Raw genomic sequence first — 20,653 nt, 5'->3', positions numbered from 1 at the left:
CTCCAATAAAGCCTTGTTCCTGGCTAAGGGCATCGGGGGTTCCTTGGCGCGCATGGAGACCGGGGCGCCGGCGCGCGGAGATCCGAGGGCGGCTCGGCGCCGCCTCCTGCCCAGGCCCGGGCGTGCCCGTCGCGGGTCCTACCGAGACTCGGAGGGCGAGCGGTGTCCAGACGTCCCCCCTCCCCCCGCTGGGGGCCCGGGGAAGCTGGGCTGAGAGGGAGGGCCCCGGAGGTCCAGGAAGAGGGAGAAAGGGAGAAATTCGAGAAACAAGCCTCTCGGGGAGAACCAGACAAACCGGGTCCGGGCAGGGCGGGCGCAGCCGTCAGGGCGGAGCTGGGCTTGGGGCCCCGGGAGCGGGGGGCAGCTCGCGGGCAGGAGGGGGCGCCCTGCCCGGGCGGCTCGGGCCGGGGGTGGGGGGGTGGGGGCCGGGGCCGGGGGTGGGGGGGACAGGCAGCCCCTAGGCCCGTGTGCTGCGGCTCCGCCGGGCTGCTCGTGACGCGGCACCCAAGGCCCCCTCACCGAGGGGAGCCCGGCCCTCGAGGCGGGAGCTCCGCCCTCCGCCCCGCCCCAGGCCGGAGCCCCAGATTCTGCAGAGTGCCAGGGAGTGGTAGGGCCCAGCGCACCGAGGCAGGTGGGGCGCGTCGCTCCGGCGGGCGGCCCAGGGGCGCCCAGGCCCGGCGGGCTGGCCACGGGGGCCCGGTGCCCGCGGTCGCGGGCTGGGCGGCCTGAGCGCCGACGGGGGGCGGCCCCGAGCGGCCCCGCCCCCAGCCAGGGTCCGCCCCCCGCGCGCCCCGCCCCCTCTGCCGCAGCCCCCACCCCCCGCCCCGGCTTCTCAACACAAACTTTCCGTCCCGCTCGCTCCCTCCTCCGCTCCCGGCGCCTCCCGCTCCAGCCCGGCTCATTCCGCACATTCCGGCCAGCCCCCTCCCCACGACCCCCCTTCCCCGGCCCCCCTCTCGGCCCCCTCGGGCCCGGCGGAGCGGCCCGGCCGGAGCGCCCCCCCGAGCTCGGACCAGGTAAGCCGGGCGGACGCCGGCAGGAGGCCTCGCTCGGGAGAAGGAGTTGGTTGGTTGGTTTGGATGGGGGGCCCTTGAGGGGGGCTGGGTCCCCAAGCTATTGTCCAGCCGGAGCCGGAGCCCCAGATGTGGGTGCCGGGAAGTTTAGAGGGAAGGGGGAGACGATCTCTCTCCGGGAAGCCCCGCCCCCCCGCCGCCCCCCCGCGCCCGGGGCGAGTTGGTCGGGGGAGGTGGGGAAGCCGGGCGATTGTGTCCCCCGTGCGGTCCGCGGCGCCGCCGGCCGCGCTGGGGGTGCGGGCTGCGGGACTGGGGGCCGTAGGGCTTGCCGGGCCTGCCACCCGGGAGCTGGCATCCGGGGCGCCCAATCCCGGGCCCCGCCGCCCTTTGGACTCCCGGCCCGCGCTCTCCTGGAGCCCGCCGGGCCCCAGCTCCGCGCAGGCCTCGGGCCCGGCTCCTGGCGCCCAGGCCGGTTCTTGCGCGCGGTGTCCGCAGCTGCGCTGGGTTTGCCAGGGAGCAAAGTTGTGCGCTCTGGGCGTGTGCCTCCCCAACCCCAAGAGACAGGGGTTCAGCTACCCTCCAGCTCCACCGTCTGCGTCGGCGTGGGGGCTCCGAGCTCGGAGCTCAGTGCGCCTGGCTCTGGAGAGGCCCGCAGTGGGGCCTTTTCGCCCGCACGTCCTGAGGGCCCTTGTTTATAGACTTCAGAGGGTTAGAGGGAGGCGAGTCCCCTACAAAGTCTGCCCTACCGGGCCTGGTGTATTCCTGCCTGGTGCTGGGCCTTCCCAGCCAGGCCCTGGGGCAGCGTCCTGGAGACCCCACTCTGCCACCTTTCCTGGAGACGAGTCTGATGCCCGGCTGAGATTGTTCCAGGGCCTGGGGAAAAGAGGCCTTGGGGGAGGGCTTCTCAGGGTCTCACCTCTCTCCAGGTAAGGGCAGAGTCTGCTCAGGCCTGGACTTGTAGCCCAGGAGAACAGGGGATGAGGGTGGGGGCTGGACACAGCACAGAGGGGCTGGTGCCCGGGGCTGCCGCCTGTAGGGCCTGCTGCCTCCGGCTCTGTGAACACATGTTCCACCTCAGTGCGGGCCCAGGACACTGGGGGCAGCCTGGGGCAAAGAGGGATGGCAGAGCTCCCCAGAAACTGGCCGTCTGGGGCTACTATGTGCCCCTCCTCTCCTAAGACCCCTCCCCTAGAGGCACCCCCGGGAGGATGTGGTCATGTGTTCTTCTGGGCCCCTGCCTGCCCAGCCAGAGCTGGGCAGATGTCTCTTTCAGGACTAGGTTATCTTCAGGGGCCGGGGTGCCTTCCTCAGGGAGGGGCTGGAGCCTTCCTCAGCTCTCCTAGGGAGGGAACCGTAATTAATGCTAATTAGCGCACTTGGGCTGGGGAATGGCTGAGCAGAGTGGTCAGTGGTTAGCAGGAGGGAGCTACGTGCACGAGCACTTTGCACACTGAGTCCTGCTCCCACCCTCACCCTTGGGTGTGCAGACCCTGGTGCATCCTGCTGTCGACAGAGAAGGTCGGGAATCAGGGCTGTGGTCCCACTGGACCTCCAACAGGCCGGGTCACCTTGGCAGGCCCTTTGGGCCTCGGTCTCCCTACTTGGAATACATAACTTCTTGGGTCCCTGTTCTCCGATCTCCTCCCAGAGACGAGACTCTTTCTCCATCTGCCTTCTTCCTCCGCCTGAACCCTGTGGGTTCCAGAGAGGTGAGTGGGTGATCCAGCCAGAAAGTGACCCGAGGAAGGAGGCAGGAACCAGCCAGGGGGCCACAGAGGAGGGGCCGGAGCAGGTGGGCCCAGCTGAAGAGGCTGCGGGCAGCAGGGGCCAGGGACAGGCAGGCCTGAGGGAGTTGGGGGAGCTCATCTGTTCAAGAGGCAGTGGGGTCTGCCCCTCTCTCCCACTCCCAGCCCCCTCTGGGACCCCTGGAGGTTCAGTGTGGCTGCCAGCCTAGAGGAGAGGAGAAGCAGCCCGGCTGCCCACCTCCTGGCCCAGGAAGGGGAGGAGCAGCGGGGTCAGCACACGGTGAGCAGAGTGAAGGGAGCTGGTGGTGCCAGGCCCCAGGGAGCTGGGGGCCAGCTTCCTGTGTGGAGGTAGCGGGGAGGTCCCAGCCTCCTTTTCCCACATGAGACGGCAGAAACTGAGCCTCAGGGGTGGCCTGGAGAATCCCGGCCTTTGAGCGGCTGCTTCCCCAGCCAAAGCTGGGAAGATTCGTGGGTCCCACCAGACCCTGGCCCCATGGCCTTGCCCACCCCTCCCACCCCTCCTGGTGCTGGGCCAGCCGAGGGGCGTCTGTGTGCAGGAGAGGCTGCTGCCCGCTCTGGGGAGGATGGCAGAGGAGCACGGACCCTACGTGCCCGCGTGGCTGCAGCCGGGCCCCCCTGCACATCCCCAGAGCCTGGGCCTTGGTGTTTCCTCGACTGCGATTGTTTCCTGTGCTCCCTGCCAGGCCCGAGAGGACAGGAAGTGATAGAGGGAAATGGGAGTGCAACTGTGTGCGACGCCGAGAGTGTGAGAGGAGCTGGGAGCGGGGAAGGCTGCGTGTGGGGCTGCGTGTGTGTGGTGGGCTGAGACTGGGTGTGAGCCGCTGTGCCACACCGAGTGTGTGACTGGTGGTGTGCACCAGAAGACCGGTGGGTCTGGGTGTGCCACTGCATGTGACTGCCGGTGACATGGGGGTGTGTGTGTGTGGGAAGCAGAACAGGGCACACTCGGTGTGACTTGGTCCTGTGGTGTCACCGCTGGGACCTGGGTGCTGCAGGCCTGTGCATGAGAGGGTTCCAGTTTGTCTCTGTGTGACCAGTCCGCCACGGTGCGACCCGCGGGCAGGCCACATCCCCGTGTGTGAAGCGGGGTGCAGCATGAACTCGTGTGCGGGCGCCATGGGTGGTGGGACCGAGACAGCCGTGTGGGTGGTCACAGAACGTGTGTGTGTGTGATATCCTCGGTAGCTGTGCCAGGCAGGGCCTGGGCACCCTGTGGGACGCCCATACGTGTGACTATGTGGAATATTCTGGAAAAGGTACTAAGACTGGAAGAAGGGATGACGAGGCTAAAATGGTACATCTTAAGTATTTTTTACCAAAATTTTTAAACAAATGTTTTTAAGCCAGTAAAGAACAGAGTGCAGGTAGGAGCATGTGGCGGCAGGCGGACCGTGAGAGGGAGAGCAAGGGTGCTAAGAAACTGGTCTTTGCAGAAGCGGCTCTTCTGGTGGGGAGCTGACCCGGTGACTGGTGGCAGCTCACTGGATGACCAGGGTCAGGGCTGGGAGGCAGGGACACCCACCCAGGAAGTGACTGAAGACTGTGAAGCCTGGAGCCACCCCCCTCCCTGCAGTCTGTCCCCCACTGGACACCTGGGAGGATCCCCTCCCTGGAAGGGGGGCCAGATGAGGGGACAGGGCAGTCACCGGGAGGGGGCTAGGGGAAGTCTAGGAACTGGGCCCCTCCTCTCTGGGCAGGGAGCCTGCCCATGGATGAGAAGGGAGCCCAGGGGGTCCACTGCCCCCAGAGAGCCCCTGCCCCATGTTCTGGGGGAGGAGGGGTGCGGAGTCTGGATTCCCAAATTAGAAGCATATTAATAAGCAGGGGTGGGGGGAGGAGGCCCCCACTCATTCCTCGTGGCCTCTGCAAATTGCTTCCTCCTGGAGAAATCAAGCCCCTGCTCCAGGGAGGAGGGTCCTCCCTCCCCAGCCTGGCAGGGTGTGGCCACTTGGCAGGGTCTCTCTGGGGTCCTTGGGCTGGAGGTGGGGGAGGCAAACGCCATCCCTCCCCCTCCGCTACCCCAGCCTGGTCCCAAGCAGAGCATAGCCACTTCTGGGGTGGAAGCCTCTGGCAGCTGGAGAACAGCTGGCCTGCCGTGGGGGCGGGGTGGGGAGGCAGAGGGGGTGGGGAGCTCCTGGAGCCTTCCTCAGCTGCCCTTCTGTGTCCCCAGCCCCTCGGCTGGGCAGCCTGGCCCACCCGGAGTTGAGCGCAGTGGCTCCGGGAGCAAACTGCTGATTTTGCTGATCTTCCCACACTCTGAGCGAGAGCATCACCCAGGGGGAGAGCGTTTGGGGGCTGGGGTCCCTGCCAGGGCGGAGAGCTGCTGTCTGCTAGACCCAGCAAGGTCATGGCTCAGTCTGTCCTCCCTGTGGGATGCATGTGGGGGTGGGGGCGGGGTGCAGAGGAGCCCACCTGCCCCAACTTGCCTGGTCTGCCCCTCCACCAGGGCAGTACTCCTGAGCCCACACTTCAGACCTGTCCTTCCTTCCCCCTAGAGAGAGGCTGGGTGGTCTGCACGCTGCAGGGCTGATGGGGGTGGGGGTCCAGGGCCTCTGCAGCTGCCCTGGCTCTGGCCTCCCCCCTGGAGCTGTCCAGCCAGTTCTTCCAGCAGGTCTGGCCCCAGGGTGGGGAGTGGGCAGCAGTGTGCCCCTTATCTCCCTGAGGGCCCCAAAGCCTGCTCGCCCAGCCTCCTAGCCCCCATCCCTGCCACCACCCAGAGGCACCTTCTGACCCCGGAAGGCTGAGGGCCATGGGCCAGGGACAGTGGGGCGTGGCTGGTCGGGTGGAGGGTGAAGGTGGGGCGAGCTGCCTTCTGCAGGGGGAGATGCGGGCTGGCTGTGCGGGGAGGGACAGGGCTGGAGATGTCCTGACTGCAGCCCCAGCATGCCCCCCCATCGCTCCCTCCCTCTGGCTTTCTGTCCTTCGCCTCCCTTGCTAGCGCCTGTCCCATGGGAGTGTATTGGCCTTTCCCTTCACGCCCCCGACTCCCGCTCTGATCTCTCTCTGGGTCTTCGTGGGGGCGATCACACAGTCTCTGGCCCCAGCTGTCTGTCTGTGGGTCTCACTGCCCCTCCAGCCTGTTCTGCCTCTGCCTCTCCGCACAGTTCGCCCTGCAGGCCTCCTGGTGACTCCCCTGCCAGGCCTGGTGGGCCCTGCTCTCTCTGCCCCTGGCCCTGCAGGCCTCTGTCCGCACTCCTCTCCCAGGCTCTGGACACCTGCCCCTCTCTGCCTGTGGGGCTGCCCTCTTGCCCCCAGCAGGATGTCTCGCCTTCTGCCCATCATGAGCCCACGTCTGTCAGGGAGCCCATGCCGGCTGGCTGGGTCCCCGTGGTGCGGCGGTCTAGCGGGGGTGGGGGGGGTGGGGTGGGGGTGGGCACATGCTTGCCTCTGCTCTCCCCCCAGCACAGCAGCCCCGACTTCCTTGCCCAAGCGGACGTCCTCCCACCACTCCTGAGTGGAGGCTTCACATGAGACCCCCGTTCGGCCTCTGCCTGCCACTGCCCACCTGTGTACCTCGCTTGAGGGTGCAAACGTGACCCGTGCCCACGTGTGCGCCCATGCATGGCTGTGTGCTGGGGCACCACCTGCCTGCTGCCCCTGGTGACTGCCTCTGCCCCAGAGCGTTCCTAGAAAGTGATCCTGGGTGTGTCTCGGGGCAGGCACGGTGGTGGTCCCGCTAGTCTACTGACCCGACCCGTGGGCCACCCCCGCCTCCCCTCCCCCTCAGCAGCTGCCAGCCGTCCCAGCCTGGGGCTGCCCGCCCCGCCCCCCGGGCTGTCCCAGCTCCCAAGCGCTGCGTTCGCCATATTTGGCCACAGTGCTCCCGCGGGGGGCGGGGCGGGGCTGACATCACCCAGAGGGGGGGCACTGCTTAGGGGGAGGCGGGCAAGTTGCTTTCCAGAGTCGGAGCTGCCAGGCCCCCCATGCGCCCCGCGCGCTGCTCCGAGGGAAGCCTCAGGGCTGGAGCTGGAGGGGAGCGGGCTGAGGACCCGGCTGGGAGAGGTCTCCGCTCTTCACAGCTGCTGGGACAGCCCCTTGGTCTGCCCCTCAGCCTCTGTCCCTTGTGCTTCCCAGGCCCAGCGTTCTGCCCAAGGCTGAGGGACTGGCCGTGGGAGAGCAGGGACCCTCCGAGACTCCGGGGGGCCTCGCAGCATGGGGTCCGAGCAGGGCTGGCGCGCCTGGACCCCACTGCAGACTGGAGGCAGTTGCTGGGACAGCCAGGCCTCCTTGCCCACCCCACGGTGGAGGGTTTCTGCCCCTCCCCTCATCCCACTTAGTTCACAGACTGAAGCCAGATTCCCTGGCTCCAGGATTCAGCTCTAGCCTTACGTGCTGTGTGTCCTTGGCAAGTTGTTTAACAACTCTGTTCATCGAGTAGACATAATGGGTGTCTGCCCATAGGGTTCTTTTTTTTTTTTTTGACAGGCAGAGTGGATAGTGAGAGAGAGACAGAGAGAAAGGTCTTCCTTTTTGCCGTTGGTTCACCCTCCAATGGCCGCTGCGGTCGGCGCATCGCGCTGATCCAAAGCCAGGAGCCAGGTGCTTCTCCTGGTCTCCCATGCGGGTGCAGGGCCCAAGGACCTGGGCCATCCTCCACTGCACTCCCAGGCCATAGCAGAGAGCTGGCCTGGAAGAGGGGCAACTGGGATAGAATCCAGCGCCCCAACCGGGACTAGAACCCGGTGTGCCGGCGCCGCAAGGTGGAGGATTAGCCTGTTAAGTCACGGCGCCGGCCACCCATAAGGTTCTTGTAAGGCTAAATGAGGCAGTGCAGGCGGACTCTCAGAACACTGCATGCCACGGGGCAGGTGTTGCTGGCGGTGATGTGAGGTCCACACTCCACACCTAGCTGACACTCCTGCCTCCCAGGCCCTTGCCCATCCACAGGAAGAAGCCCCTCCCCCCCAGCAGCACCTGGGGTTCATGTTCCCCTACCGGGCTGCTGACAGGCCCTGCCTGTCCCCCTGCCTCCCCCCACTATCCCCAGAGTCCTGACATACTCTGAGAAGGTGGGTTTGGGGGCTATAGGGAGGTGGTGTGTGTTGGGGGCACCATCTGAGTGTGGTTTAGATTGATAATCCCGCCCAGCAAGCGTGGGGGAACTCAAGTTTACAGAACCAGGGCTGTCTGCGCTGTGGGCCAGGGTAGGGGCGGGTGTGTGGGTGGTTTATGGGCTGCTGTGGGGCCTGGAGGTACAGGGACAGGAAGTGGGATGGAGGAGCCGGTGGGTTGAGGCTGTCGGCCTCGCTCAGCTGCCATCACCCTTCTTGCCAGCCAGGGTTCCCTGCAGTGGTTTATCCTGGGAGGGTGAGGCCTCGCCCTTCCTGGATCAGGAAACCCTCTTCCTCCCACAAGGGTCCTCCATGCTGCATTGAGGCTGGGGGCGTGGGGGGAGCGGGGGTGGTTTCCCGCCGGGGATCGGGACGGCAGGAAGGAGAAGCCCACAGCCGGGGATGGAGAGCCCCTGCCCCTGCTGTTCATCCCTTCCTGGGTCACTGGGTAGTGGGTGCCGCTCCAGCTCCCTGCCTGTGTGGGGAAGAGAGGCGCTCTGTCACCCTTGTCATCACCTCCGGCTCTGAGCCAGGCACTGAGGCTCGGGTCCTTTAAATGTCCGCCCTGGCAACCTGAAGGAGCCCCCCTCCTTATACCACAGAGCGGGGCCCAGGGAGGGGTAGGAGCTCATCCAAGGTGACACGGTTCTGAATTCGACACACTCTGCTTCCCTCCACCCCCACCTGAAGCACCTGCCCCTGGGGACCAGTGGCTGGGGGTGGGAGGGGAATGGCTGTGCTCAGGGAGACCCCCCCCCCCTTGCTCTAACCCCTCCGTGTCTTCCCCCAGGCTCAGGCAGCCCCGTGGGCTCAGGCCCAGAGCCCGGAGCAACCAGCACAATAGCGTCCAACAGCTGGAACACCAGCAGCAGCCCCGGCGAGGCCCGGGAGGATGGGCCCGAAGGCCTGGACAAAGGCCTGGACAACGATGCGGAGGGCGTGTGGAGCCCGGACATCGAGCAGAGCTTCCAGGAGGCGCTGGCCATCTACCCGCCCTGCGGCAGGCGCAAGATCATCCTGTCGGATGAGGGCAAGATGTACGGTGCGTGTGGGCGGCCCAGGGACACTGGACTGGACTCCCCGGCCCCTCCCCCTGCTCTCTGGCCCCTCACCCAACCGGTTTGGCAAAGTCCTGGAGGCCGCCAGCCCGCCACGGGGCGAGTCTGGGCGTGTGAGCCTGTGTGTCCGGATCCTCCTCATAAACAAGGCAGCCCCCACAGCGCAGCCCGCACCCCCACCTCCGCCCGCCCGCCGCTCCTCCCCCTGCCGGCCTGGGCCTGGAGCGTTCGGTGACTCAGTGGGCCCAGGAAACTGGGTCAGTCTGGTCTGCCCCAGACCTGGGAGAGGGTCCCTGCCCTGGGAGGAGGGGGGGAAGGGCATCCTGGGGTGAGGCTGTCACAGACGCCTGTGTGGGGAGGGGAGCCGCAGAGGAGGCGCCCCGCCTCCAGACAGGCTGACCCAGGGCTGCCTTTGTGGGCTAACTTGACCCCTCCAAGGGGTGCCAGGTGGGTGTGGAGGCTTGGCCCAGAAGGGCGGGGTGGGGGATGCTAGCCCAACAGCCCCTGTGCACCAGAGCCCACTCGTGGGGCAGGCAGATGTTCTGGGTGCCTTCTGTAGGGCAGGGGCGCCTGCCCCATTGCTACATCGCAGATGGCTGGGGCAGCCCCACAGAGTATTTTTAGACAGGGTGGAGGGAGTGGGGCGGAGAGGGGCCCAGCCGGGGAGGGAGGAGCAGTGGGGCTGGTTCTATCAGCAGAGAGGAATTAGGGGAATGTGGCTGTTCTGGGGGAGCCCATGGCGTGCGGGGACAGGGAACCTGAATTTGGGGTGCGGATGCTGGCATCAGCTCAGCCAGGGGCCAGCGGGGCCCGCAGACATCTGTGGTGCTGGGGCTCGCAGGCATCTGGGCACGTGCGCACAGGGCGGGAGAGACACTGGCAGCCATGACCCAGGGGGCTGGGCACAAGGTCACAGTGAGACGTCCTGCACAGGCTGTCAGTGTCGGAGGGGGCATATGGGAGGCCACCCACTCCTTCCTTCCTGGTCGCCCTCCTCCACGGAAGTGAAGGGACCGGTCCAGGGTCTTGCCCACTTGGCAGGAACCCAGTCCGATGTCTCATTCGTGCACGGGGGACAGATGCCCGTGGCATGGCGCATTCTCACACTGGGCACCCCTGCTTGTTCCGTGGCTGCTGGCTCGGGAGGAAGCGGTGTGGGTGAAGTAGTACACGTGGCACTCTGGATAGCATTTCTAGGGAACTTTAAGGGGCTACATTTCAGTGTAAATTTTAGAGGGAGTGCCGGGGATGCTGCTGCCCTGTGTCCACCTGCCCAGTGTGTCTGCAGGGTCAGCCTGTCAGGGCTACGTGACGGGTGCAGCCCCTTCCTCCCCCTCCTCGGTGGCCCCTCCCAACCCCTCCCATCGTGAGCAGCCCCGCTGTGGTCCCGGACTCCCTGGCCTCCCGCATGCTTGTGTGGCTTGGGCTGGGGCCTCGGGCAGGGAGGGCAGAAGAACAGCACTTGGGGAGGTCCCTGTGGGGTTTCCTGCGGGGATGGGGAGTCCTCGGCCCCAGCGCCTCCCTTTGCCCACTCCTCATTTTTTTTCTCTCACCCCAATCTAGGTCGAAATGAGCTGATCGCGCGCTACATTAAGCTGCGGACAGGGAAGACACGGACAAGAAAGCAGGTAGGGAGACGGTCCGTGCAGCAGCCCCTAGCCCACACAGCCTCCATGGCCGGCTCTGTCCTGCTCCCCTCCTCAGAGCCGCCCGCGCCCAGCTCACCACCTGCCCCCTTTCTCATCCCAGCCCCCACCCTCCCTCGCCCAGGCGGCTCCATCCACTCTCCCCACTTCTCATGGAGGGCACCCCCACCCGTAGCCTTTACTTCAGGGACCACATAAGCCCCGGGGGCAGCTGCCTTATCCCTGCCCCGGGTGGCTCACCTGCCAGTCAACGAGACAGAGGACAAGTACAGTATAGGGGGCATGGCTGAGGGGCTATCTGCAGGGTGTGGCCAGACAAGGGACCAGTCTCCCCCAGACCAGGCAGGGAGGCTGGGAAGGCTTCCCAGAGGAGGTGACATCTTTAAGAAGGAATTGGGAGTCAGCCAGGCAGAGGGGAGGGAGTCAGAGGTAGACACAGCAATTGTTCCCGTTTTCCAGATGAGGAAAGAGACACTGGCTGGTGGTGATCCAGGATTCAACCCACAGGGCAGGAAGGAGCTGTGGTGTCGAGGAGATGGGGCAGGGCTGAGGGAGGCCTGGGGGACTGGCTCCCCCCAGGGCATCAGGGTCCCTGGGCGGGAACAGAGCAGCTGGGCGGGGGGCTGGAGAGGGCCAGGTGGATGGAGGCTGAGCCTCACTCGGCAGAGTGGGGACGGTGCTGGTGGTGAGAAGTGTTGATGGTTCCCTGTGCAGGGAAGGTGGCCGTGTGGTCACGCAAAGCCCGAAGGGGCGTCCATCCGGCCTTAGGGTTCCTGGGAGGGCAGCCAGGCTGGAGGAATGGTGGTCAGCGCTCGCCCTCCGCCCTCGCAGCCTCCCCGTCCGGGTGCGCACAGGACAAAGGTGGCCTGCCTCATGTCCGCTTCTCTGAAGCCCTCCCTCCCTGGCCGCTGTCTGTGCTTGTAGCCCTGTACTCGGTAAATGACTCAGCTACCGCTACGTCCTAGCACCAGGGATACGGCAGGGGGCAGCAGCAGCAAGGGCCCCCGTTCCGTTCCCTGGACCTTGGTGGCTTAGACATCAGACCTTTGGGCTCTCACAGCGGGGGACTTCAGAAAGTCTGGGGGAAGTGGAGCGAGACGATAAGCTTATTCCAATGCGACACATCCATGCAGTTTTTTCATAATACACATCTTCCATGAACTTTTTGAAGACTCTGTGCCATTTGCCTTCCAGCCTTGATTCCATGCCACACACACACCCTGCCCCCCCGTGAATTAATGCGTGAAGACACTCAGGACAGAGAGGCCGCCGCTGCTGTTCCTTTAGACAGAGCGCTGTCCATGTGGTCACAGGGACCCTGATTGTCCAAGTGATCAGAGACTCAGTCACCCTGATCCAAGGCCCAGCGCAGTGGCAGAGCCTGGGGCACACCCCCAACCTTTTTTTCTTCTTTTTTTAAAGATTGTATTTCTTTATTTGAGACGCAGAGTTACAAAGACAGGGAGAGACAGAGAGAGAGGTCTTCCATCCGCTGGTTCGCTCCCCAAATGCCCGCAACAACCGGAGCTGGGCCAATATGAAGCCAGGAGCCAGGAGCTTCCTCCAGGTCTCCCACGAGGGTGTAGGGGCCCAAGCACTTGGTCCATCTTCTGCTGCTTTCCCAGGCCACAGCAGAGAGCTGGATCAGAAGAGGAGCAGCCAGGATTCGAACCAACACCCACGTGGGATGCCCATGCCTCAGGCAGAGGCTTAGGTTTCTGTGCCATAGCACTAGCCCCTTCCCCCCCCCCCCTTTTTTTTTAAAGGTTTATTTATGCGTTTATTTCAAAGGAAGAGTAAGACAGAGAGAGAGGAGGCTGGGGAGATCTTCCACCTGCTGGTTCACTCCCCAAAATGCCGCAATGGCTGGGGCTGGGCTAGGCTGAAGCCAGGAGCCAGGAACTCCATCCAGGTCTCCCACATGGGTGGCGAGGGCCCAAGGACTTGGACTGGCTTCCACTGCCTTCCCAAGAGCATTAGCAGGACGCTAGATTGTAAGTAGAGCAGCCAGGACTGGCACCGACACCCCGACACGAGATGCCAACGTGCCGCAGTGCCAGCCCTCGCCGGCCTCTTAACTCTGGGTGCAGCATTGTAACTCACGGTACAGGCATCTGTTACGATGGGGTTTCCAGGCCAGCTGTCGGCAGGCTCAGAATTTTCAAAACCACTGTTCTTAACCATGTTGCTGGTGTAGGGTTCTCCTGAATTCATTCTTTTTGGTTTTTAAACTTTTTTTTTAAGATTCTTTCTTTTTGAGAGGTAGAGTTACAGAGAGAGGGACAGACAGAGAGAAAGGTCTTCCAGCTCCCCAAATGGTTGCAATGGCCAGAGCTGAGCAAATCTGAAGCCAGGAGCCTGCCGCTTCTTCCAGGTCTCCCACATGGGTGCAGGGGCCCAAGCACTCGGGCCATCTTCTGCTGTTTTCCCAGGCCATAGAGGAGAGCAGATGGGAAGAGGAGCAGCTGGGACTCGAACTGGCGCCCATATAGGATGCTGGCACTGCAGGCGGAGACTTAGCCCACTACACCACAGCGCCAGCTTCTGACTTTATTCTCAAACCTCAAACTCTGGGTTTTCTAACACCCGGTTCAAATGCGCTCCATACTGTGGCTGTGAGGAAAGGCGTGTCATCAGGTGTTAGAGAGAGCAGCCAACAGCATAGGTTTGGGGTTGTTTTTATTTTACTCTTGCAAAGAAACACAGTGTGGCTGTCTTCAGACCCCTGCAGCAGTGCAGAGCTACACTGTAGACCCCTGTAGCAGTGCAGTACTGACAGAGCAGCTACATAAATGGTCCCCGGTGTCACAGAATCCACCCTCTGGGCTCGGGTCTGATGCTTCCCGCTAGTGTAGCCGGTGGTGAAGCAACGGGGGACCCTGGGGTCAGACTGCCTGGGTGCCCATCCCAGCTCCAGCACCCAGCTGTGTGACCTGGGGCAACTTGCCTTACCTCTCTGTGCTTGGGTTTCGTCGTCTGCAAGTCAGGGATAATGGACGTAGTAGTAGAACCTTCTTAGTGTTGCTGTAGAGATCACTGGAGGCCTTAGGCGTGCAGCACCGAGAACAGCAGCACGCATGCTCAGAAGCATCTGTGTTGTCATTGCGTGACGCCATCAGTCATTTCGTGGGACCTGAGTCTCACTCCTGTGTGTGGAGCGCCTGCCTGCGTCCCAACCAGGGGCCCCCCCTAAGCCCCCAGTGTCATGCACCTGGTGGTTTTCAGGCTGCGATGAAAAAGAAAAAGAAACTCTTCCTTGTGTGGATGCAAGCAGCTTCCGAGGGAAGCCAGTGTGACGGGGGTGCCTGGGGCTGCTGGGGAAAGCAGGTGCCCCTGGGTCTCCGAGGCTCAGCATCCCGGCCCTCAGTGGCAAGGGTCTGTGTGCAAGCCGGTGCATGTGTGAGCCGGTGCGCCAGCCCAGGGGTGCCTGTGAAGACTGGGATTAGCCCAGGTCTGCCAGTAGCCGCTTGGGGAGAAGCCTGCTGGGATAGCAGCTCCTGTGTCCGTCCGTGAGCTCTCATGTCAGTACAGGGAGAGGGCACACATGCGTGTGGCGTGGGGGGAGGTGCTGGGAGCCCCGCAGCAGGAGGAGGCTGTTGGGTGGGACTTAGGCAGTGTGTTGTGGGGGGCACCCTCGCTGGAGGGTATGGCCTTGGTCGATGATCCAATGGGCAACAGGAGCGTTGCGGCTGCCACCAACCAGTTAGAATCAGCTCCCCTGAAGACACCAGGAAGAAAAAATGGCCCTGTTTTCCTGGGGGGGAGAGGGCAGCCCCCTGCCAGGGCGCGCAGCTTGGCCGGTTTCAGCTCTCACAGGTGCCCTCCTGGCCAGGTCCCGTGTGCAGATGGGGGCTGGGGTGCTCCTCGCCCGTGGCGCCCGCGCCCCGCCTCCTCACTATCTGTGTTTTCCTCTCTGGCGGGCGCGGGGCGGCCCCTAGGTGTCCAGCCACATACAGGTTCTAGCTCGGAAGAAGGTGCGGGAGTACCAGGTTGGCATCAAGGTACGTTGGGCGCCTGCCCGGGGCCTGCAGCCCCTGCCTCGGGCCCCTCCCCACGGCGCCTCTGCTGCTGTCTCTGCACGGCCCGGCCTCTGCCTCTTCTCCGGCTGAAGCTCTGTCCTGGCCTCTCCTTCCACTCTCTCTGTTCTCTCTTTCTCTCTCTCTTTCCCTGCAGGTCTCTAGCCACTTGCAGGTTCTAGCCAGGCGGAAATCTCGGGAGATTCAGTCCAAGCTGAAGGTAGGGGGCCTCCTGCCACTTAGCCTGGCCCTAGCCCAGTCCCCCTCCCAGACCCAGGCCTGGGGCAGGGCAGGGGCCCGTGAAGATGCGAGGGGGTCTCGGAAACACAGGCAGCGACAGGAAGTTGGCAGAGGGCCACAGTCCAGGGAGACTGAGCGGGAGCCCGAGGGGACAGCCAGCCCTGCAGTGGGGCAGACGGTGGATGTCTGGGTGCCTCTCAGGCCTGCCTCGCCTTGTCTTCATTTTCCTTTTTCTTCTCCTCCTGAGTGCTGCTTGCCGGTTGCCCGGGGACATCAGGTGCACAGGGCGACGGGCTGCAGAGCCGGTGCGGCAGCTCCCTGTCCCCTGCTGGCTGTGCAGCCAAGGATCTAGGTTCAGGGTTTACAGCCCATGCCCTTCTCTGGGCCCACAATGGCTGAGTGCCATCCCCCTGCCCCTGTCCCCCATGCCTAGGGCATGGGGCCAGAGGACACAGACCCCGGGGCGCCAGCGTGGCCCACCCCCTGGGTCTCCGGCTTGCTGCCCCCTTCCCAGGGCACCCCCCCCAGCTGGCAGGCAGTCCTCGGGGGGCAGGGGGTGGCTCACGGCTGCCTCTCAGCTTGCTTGGGTTCCCTGGGAGCAGGGGGTGCTGGGTGGCGGGAGGCTGGAAGCCGGAAGCCGTGTCCCCCACCGCACTGACACATCCTTCCCCCCCTCTCTTTCACAGGCCATGAACCTGGTGAGTGGCACTGCCCCTCAGGAGTAGAGGTGGTGGGGAGGGCCTCAGCACATCACACAGGCTCGCAAATCGGGGATTGTGAAATCAGTGTAATGGGTTTGCAAGCACCGTTTTTAATTTTATTTATTTTAAAACCGTCTTTATTTATTTGAAAGACAGAGTGACAGAGAGAGGAAGAGACAGGGACAGAGCCTCCATCCACTGATTCACTCCTCAAATGCCCAGAGAAAGATAGCTGAAACCAGGAGCCAGAAACTCCAGGTCTCCCGTGGCGGTGCAAGGAACCCAAGCACTTGGGCCATCATCCCATGCCTCCCAGATGTATGAGCAGGGAGCTGGATCCGCGGGAGAAATTCAGAGACCTGAACCGGCGCTCTGATATGGGGTGCTGGCATCACAAGAGGCAGCTTAGCCCGCTGTGCCAGGCCTGCCGCCACCCCAGTGTCTTGTTAATAAAGGAAAATCAGCAGCTCTCACACTTGAGTGTGCATCGAATCACCTGGAGGGCCTCGCCCTCAGCCTGATCCAGGAGTCTGGGCTGGGGCTTCGGATGCACCTGTCCACCAGGCTCCCAGGGGATGCTGGAGCAGCTGGGCCAGGGCCCCTGCTTTGAGAACCACCAATGAACAGAAGAGAAATAGAACAGAACAGAAAACAGGACCGTGTAGGGGCCCTGATAAGGATTACTGTTTTGATGTGTCCCAGCTCATGTTCCCTCTCACTGTGGCCATGGTCTGTGGGGCGATGCCCCCTTCGGAGGCTGACACCCAGGGAAGGGTAAAGACTTCCGGAAGTGCAGAGCTGGGGCTGGAGACCAGACTGGGACTCCCAGAGCCCAGGCCTCACGCGAGCCCTCCCTCCCCAGGACCAGGTGTCCAAGGACAAAGCCCTCCAGAGCATGGCGTCCATGTCCTCTGCCCAGATCGTCTCCGCCAGCGTCCTGCAGAACAAGTTCAGCCCGCCCTCCCCTCTGCCCCAGGCCGTCTTCTCCACTTCCTCACGGGTATGGGGGCACGGGGTCCTGGGATGGGGAGCGCTGGTGGGGGCGTGCCCTGAAGCATGGGCTCCCGGGGCCCCTGGACGCTGAGCGCCCTTGGCTTGTCCCATCTTGCAGTTCTGGAGCAGCCCCCCTCTCCTGGGACAGCAGCCTGGACCCTCTCAGGAGTGAGTATTGTGCTCATTCTCGCCACGGCCTCCCCTCCCAGCTGGGTTCTAGCAACAGCTGAGCCAGGTTGCCCTTCAGAGGTAGAGGGACAGGGAGAAGCCGGGAGCGATAATGTGTCTGTCCATTCGTTCACCAGCCGCTCATCCTGTTATTTCTCACTCAGTTCAGCTCTGAGCCAGTCTCTCAGTTGACAAGTGAGGCGGTCCAGGATGCTGGGTTTCTTCGGCTCCAAGACAAGGCACAGCCTCTGTGCAGTGAGGGCGTGGGGAGGGGTTGAAATGGCATTGCAGGTGCACCTGTTGTGAGATGCAGTTCACAGAAGATGAGCAGACGGCAGAAAGCTGTCAGCTTGTGTCTGGGAGGGTCTCTCAGGGGGTCCTGGATGAGGCTGGGGCAGGTAGGAAGGAAAGAAGAGGGGTCCCTTCTGACCACGCTCTGCTCCTGTTCGCAGCATTAAGCCCTTTGCACAGCCAGCCTACCCCATCCAGCCGCCCCTGCCACCGCCACTCAGCAGTAAGTGCCCCACGGGAGGCTGCCCTCTGTCTGGTGGCGCCTGCGCTCCATCTGGGAGAGCCAGGGCCCAGCTGTGTGTGTGTGTGTGTGTGTGTGTACAGGGAGGGAAGGGGTGTGGCACCTGTAGGGGGGTGGGACCGGCCAGGAATTGCCTCTGCCTTGTACGACGTGGCCTCCGGAACCCTGGCACACCACTGCACGGCCAACGTGCAGCTGTGGGCGCCCACCGTCAGAAGTAGCACATTTGTAGTGATTGCTGTGTGAGTCACAAACTCCCTTGGTCTAGGAAAGTGCTCTTAAGTCTTCACAGGGCTGTACTCTCTCTGGGTGGCGGGATTCTGGAAACTGTTATTTTCCCTTTTTACTTCCTGTGTTTTGTGTTTCTATTAATGCATGTCACACATTAAGAGTGACACGGGGAAAATGTCTTTTTTTTAAAAGATTTATTTATTTATTTGAAAGGCAGAGCCTACAGAAAGACAGATAGCAAGAGGACCTCCATCCGCTGATTCACTCCCTAAACGCCCATAACAGCCAGGGCTCGGCCAAGCTGAAGCCAGGAGCCAGGAGCCCCAGTACTTGGGCCATCACCCACTGCTTCCCGGGCATATTAGCAGGAAGCAGAAGCACAGAGGAGCTGGGACTAGATACCAGGGACTCCAGCATGGTTATGGATGTCCCAGGCCGTGGCTTAACCAGCTGCGCCACAGCACTCACCCTGGGAAAATGTCCTTGATGGAAGCCCTTGGGGCTACCACATTCAGTAGTGCAGGTTGTAGACTGTACAAGGACACCTGTAGGGGAGTCAAAAGCCAACCAGGTTCCTTCCCAAAGGGAACCGTTTTCCAGTTTGCACAGATACTGTGGGCGGGGCAGGGGCAGCTTCATACAGAAGCATGCATGTGCAGACGCAGCTCCATCTCCCTCCCAGGCTACGAGCCCCTGGCCCCGCTGCCCCCAGCCGCTGCCTCCGTGCCCGTGTGGCAGGACCGCACCATCGCCTCCTCCCGGCTGCGGCTCCTGGAGTACTCGGCCTTCATGGAGGTGCAGCGAGACCCTGACACGGTAACGTGTGTGGGTGGGGGTGAGGCTCCCTGCCATCCTGGAGACCCTGCCACAGCAGGGCCATGGGGCGGGAGTCCGGCCTGCTCCCCTGACCCCGTCTGGGCCCCCCCCACAGTACAGCAAACACCTGTTTGTGCACATCGGCCAGACGAACCCCGCCTTCTCAGACCCGCCCCTGGAGGCTGTGGACGTGCGGCAGATTTACGACAAGTTCCCCGAGAAAAAGGGAGGCCTGAAGGAGCTCTATGAGAAGGGGCCCCCCAACGCCTTCTTCCTCGTCAAGTTCTGGGTGAGCTACCCGCTACCCCCTCTCTGCTGCCAGCCCCTCCCCCACCCAACATGGGCAGCACCCCCAGCACCCGTGCTGCCTCCTGCCCATGGCCTGTGGAGTGTGCTGGATAGGAACCTGGGCAGGGCGCCCAAGTGCTGTGGCGCAGGCCTCCCTTGGCCTCTGCCAGCCCCTCATGCGCCCGCCCCGCCCACAGGCGGACCTGAACAGCACCATCCAGGAGGGCCCGGGCGCCTTCTATGGGGTCAGCTCCCAGTACAGCTCTGCCGACAGCATGACCATCAGCGTCTCCACCAAGGTGTGCTCCTTTGGCAAGCAGGTGGTGGAGAAGGTGGAGGTGAGTGGGGGCCAGGGTGGGGAAGGGGCGTGGCGGGGCCGGGAGCAGGCAGGCTGAGTGATGGCTCCTCGGCCGCTCTGTGCAGACCGAGTACGCCAGACTGGAGAACGGGCGCTTCGTGTACCGCATCCACCGCTCGCCCATGTGCGAGTACATGATCAACTTCATCCACAAGCTGAAGCACCTGCCTGAGAAGTACATGATGAACAGTGTGCTGGAGAACTTCACCATCCTGCAGGTGCGCGGGCGGCAGGGCTGGGGCGGGGCCCGGCGAGGGCCAGCGGCCTCAGGTGAGTGGAGACTGGGCCCCTGCCCCTATCTGCCTGACCCTGTGACTCTCCTGCCTGCCCCCAGGTGGTCACCAGCCGAGACTCCCAGGAGACCCTGCTCGTCATTGCTTTTGTCTTCGAAGTCTCCACGAGCGAGCACGGGGCCCAGCACCATGTCTACAAGCTTGTCAAAGACTAGGGGCCCTCGAAGGCGCACAAGGCTTCAGAACTGGCGCCTCTGGGGGGTCCAGGATCAAGGACTCATCCACCCACCAGGCATCTGGCCCGGGACCCAGGAGGCCACCCCGCCCACCCCCAGCACACACACTCCCTGCCACTGTTCTGCGCTTTAAATGTGGGAGAAGAGAGGAGGGCTGGGCCATGGGGCAGCCAGGCTGCAGCGCTGACCCACTCGCGCAGCTCTGTGTGGCTTGAGTGACCTCAGAGAGCTGGGGCTGGAGGACACCTTCGGGCTCCAGCAGGTGTGGCCACTGGGTGTCCCCCCCAGGGGCGTGTGGTAGGCGCAGAGGCCCTAGGAGAGGAGTTGGGGTTGTGTTGGAAAGGGCCCCCACTTCCTCACATCCACTGGGTGTCAGGCCCCTTGCATGCCTATACTGTCCACAGAGCCTGCAAAGCGGGCATGAACTTGGTTTCAGGCGAGGTGCCAACGTAGAGCCCCAGGATGAGCGAGTTCTCTCGGGGCTGCTCATCCTGGAGCCCAGGCTTGCACTACCTCCCTGGAGCAAGGCTGGCTGCATGGGGAGAGTGGAGCAGCACCTGCCCAGGGAGTGAGGGGGCCTCGCACAGGCTCCAGGAGAGGTAGCAGGAGGCCTGGATATTCTCCCTTGCCTGAGCCGAGGTCGCCAAGCCCTGGAAGGGTCCTACTGCCTTCTGGTCCTTCCCACCTCAGTCCCCCTGCCCTGGGCCATCAGCTGCCCAGGCCTTGTTCTGGGGCTGAGGGTCAACCCTTTGCTGCCCACCAGCCCTCTGGGTATTTATGAGTTTCATATGAAGTACTGTGCCCCTTCCCTTCCCTGCCCCACCCTGCCCGAGCTTCCGGAAGGTCCTCACAGTTTGCATATCGCTCAGGCCACCCCCCAACCCCCACCTAGGTTTTATAATGTATATTATATATATATTTTTGTGTATTTTTTAAATTCAGCTGTGATGGGTTGTCATAGATGCGGCTCTGGGCTAGGGCACTGGTCCTCAAGGCCCAGCTCCTGCTCAAAAACAGAATTAAAGTTATGTTTGTGGGTCCGCCACATGACCGGCCATGCACCAATCCTTGGTTAGAACAGCCTTAGGTGGCCAGTGCCCCTCCAAGGCCCTGGTGTCACCCCCACCGTGCTCCTTCCTCAGCCCCCAGTTTCCTCACGTTTCTCCCAGCACTGGCCTGAGCTTCTCCAGATTTCCTGCTCTAGCCTCAGCTCGAGCCCCTGCTAAAGCAGTCCTTTTCATGGGTGCCATGGCTACTGCTGGTCATCCTGGCCTTGAGGGGTGATGACTCTCAGTGGATAACTGAGC

At 63.3% G+C, this 20,653-nt stretch overlaps 1 protein-coding gene across 1 annotated transcript; it reads left to right on the top strand.

The window, feature by feature from the left end:
* Positions 1-52: 52 nt before the first annotated feature.
* On the top strand, positions 53-20,418 carry TEAD3 (TEA domain transcription factor 3). Its single transcript, XM_062187179.1, has 14 exons — positions 53-155; positions 810-1,016; positions 8,621-8,872; positions 10,452-10,516; positions 14,473-14,535; positions 15,477-15,488; positions 16,354-16,491; positions 16,603-16,652; positions 17,105-17,166; positions 18,098-18,231; positions 18,347-18,520; positions 18,717-18,857; positions 18,943-19,095; positions 19,212-20,418. Exons 1-14 carry the CDS (start codon positions 53-55, stop codon positions 19,323-19,325), a joined length of 1,668 nt encoding a protein of 555 aa, XP_062043163.1. The 3' UTR covers positions 19,326-20,418.
* Positions 20,419-20,653: the final 235 nt, after the last annotated feature.

This window comes from Lepus europaeus, chromosome 3, assembly GCF_033115175.1.
Source record: "Lepus europaeus isolate LE1 chromosome 3, mLepTim1.pri, whole genome shotgun sequence".
Classification (NCBI taxonomy): Eukaryota; Metazoa; Chordata; class Mammalia; order Lagomorpha; family Leporidae; genus Lepus; species Lepus europaeus.
This window is presented reverse-complemented; position numbering and strand designations above follow the sequence as displayed.

Bases quoted from the DNA above. Each gene is read 5' to 3' on its own strand.
- TEAD3 (XM_062187179.1), top strand. From the start codon at position 53: ATGGAGACCGGGGCGCCGGCGCGCGGAGATCCGAGGGCGGCTCGGCGC. The intron at 8,873-10,451 runs GTGCGTGTGGGC...ACCCCAATCTAG, and splicing joins GGATGAGGGCAAGATGTACG to GTCGAAATGAGCTGATCGCG. The intron at 18,232-18,346 runs GTAACGTGTGTG...CCCCCCCCACAG, and splicing joins TGCAGCGAGACCCTGACACG to TACAGCAAACACCTGTTTGT.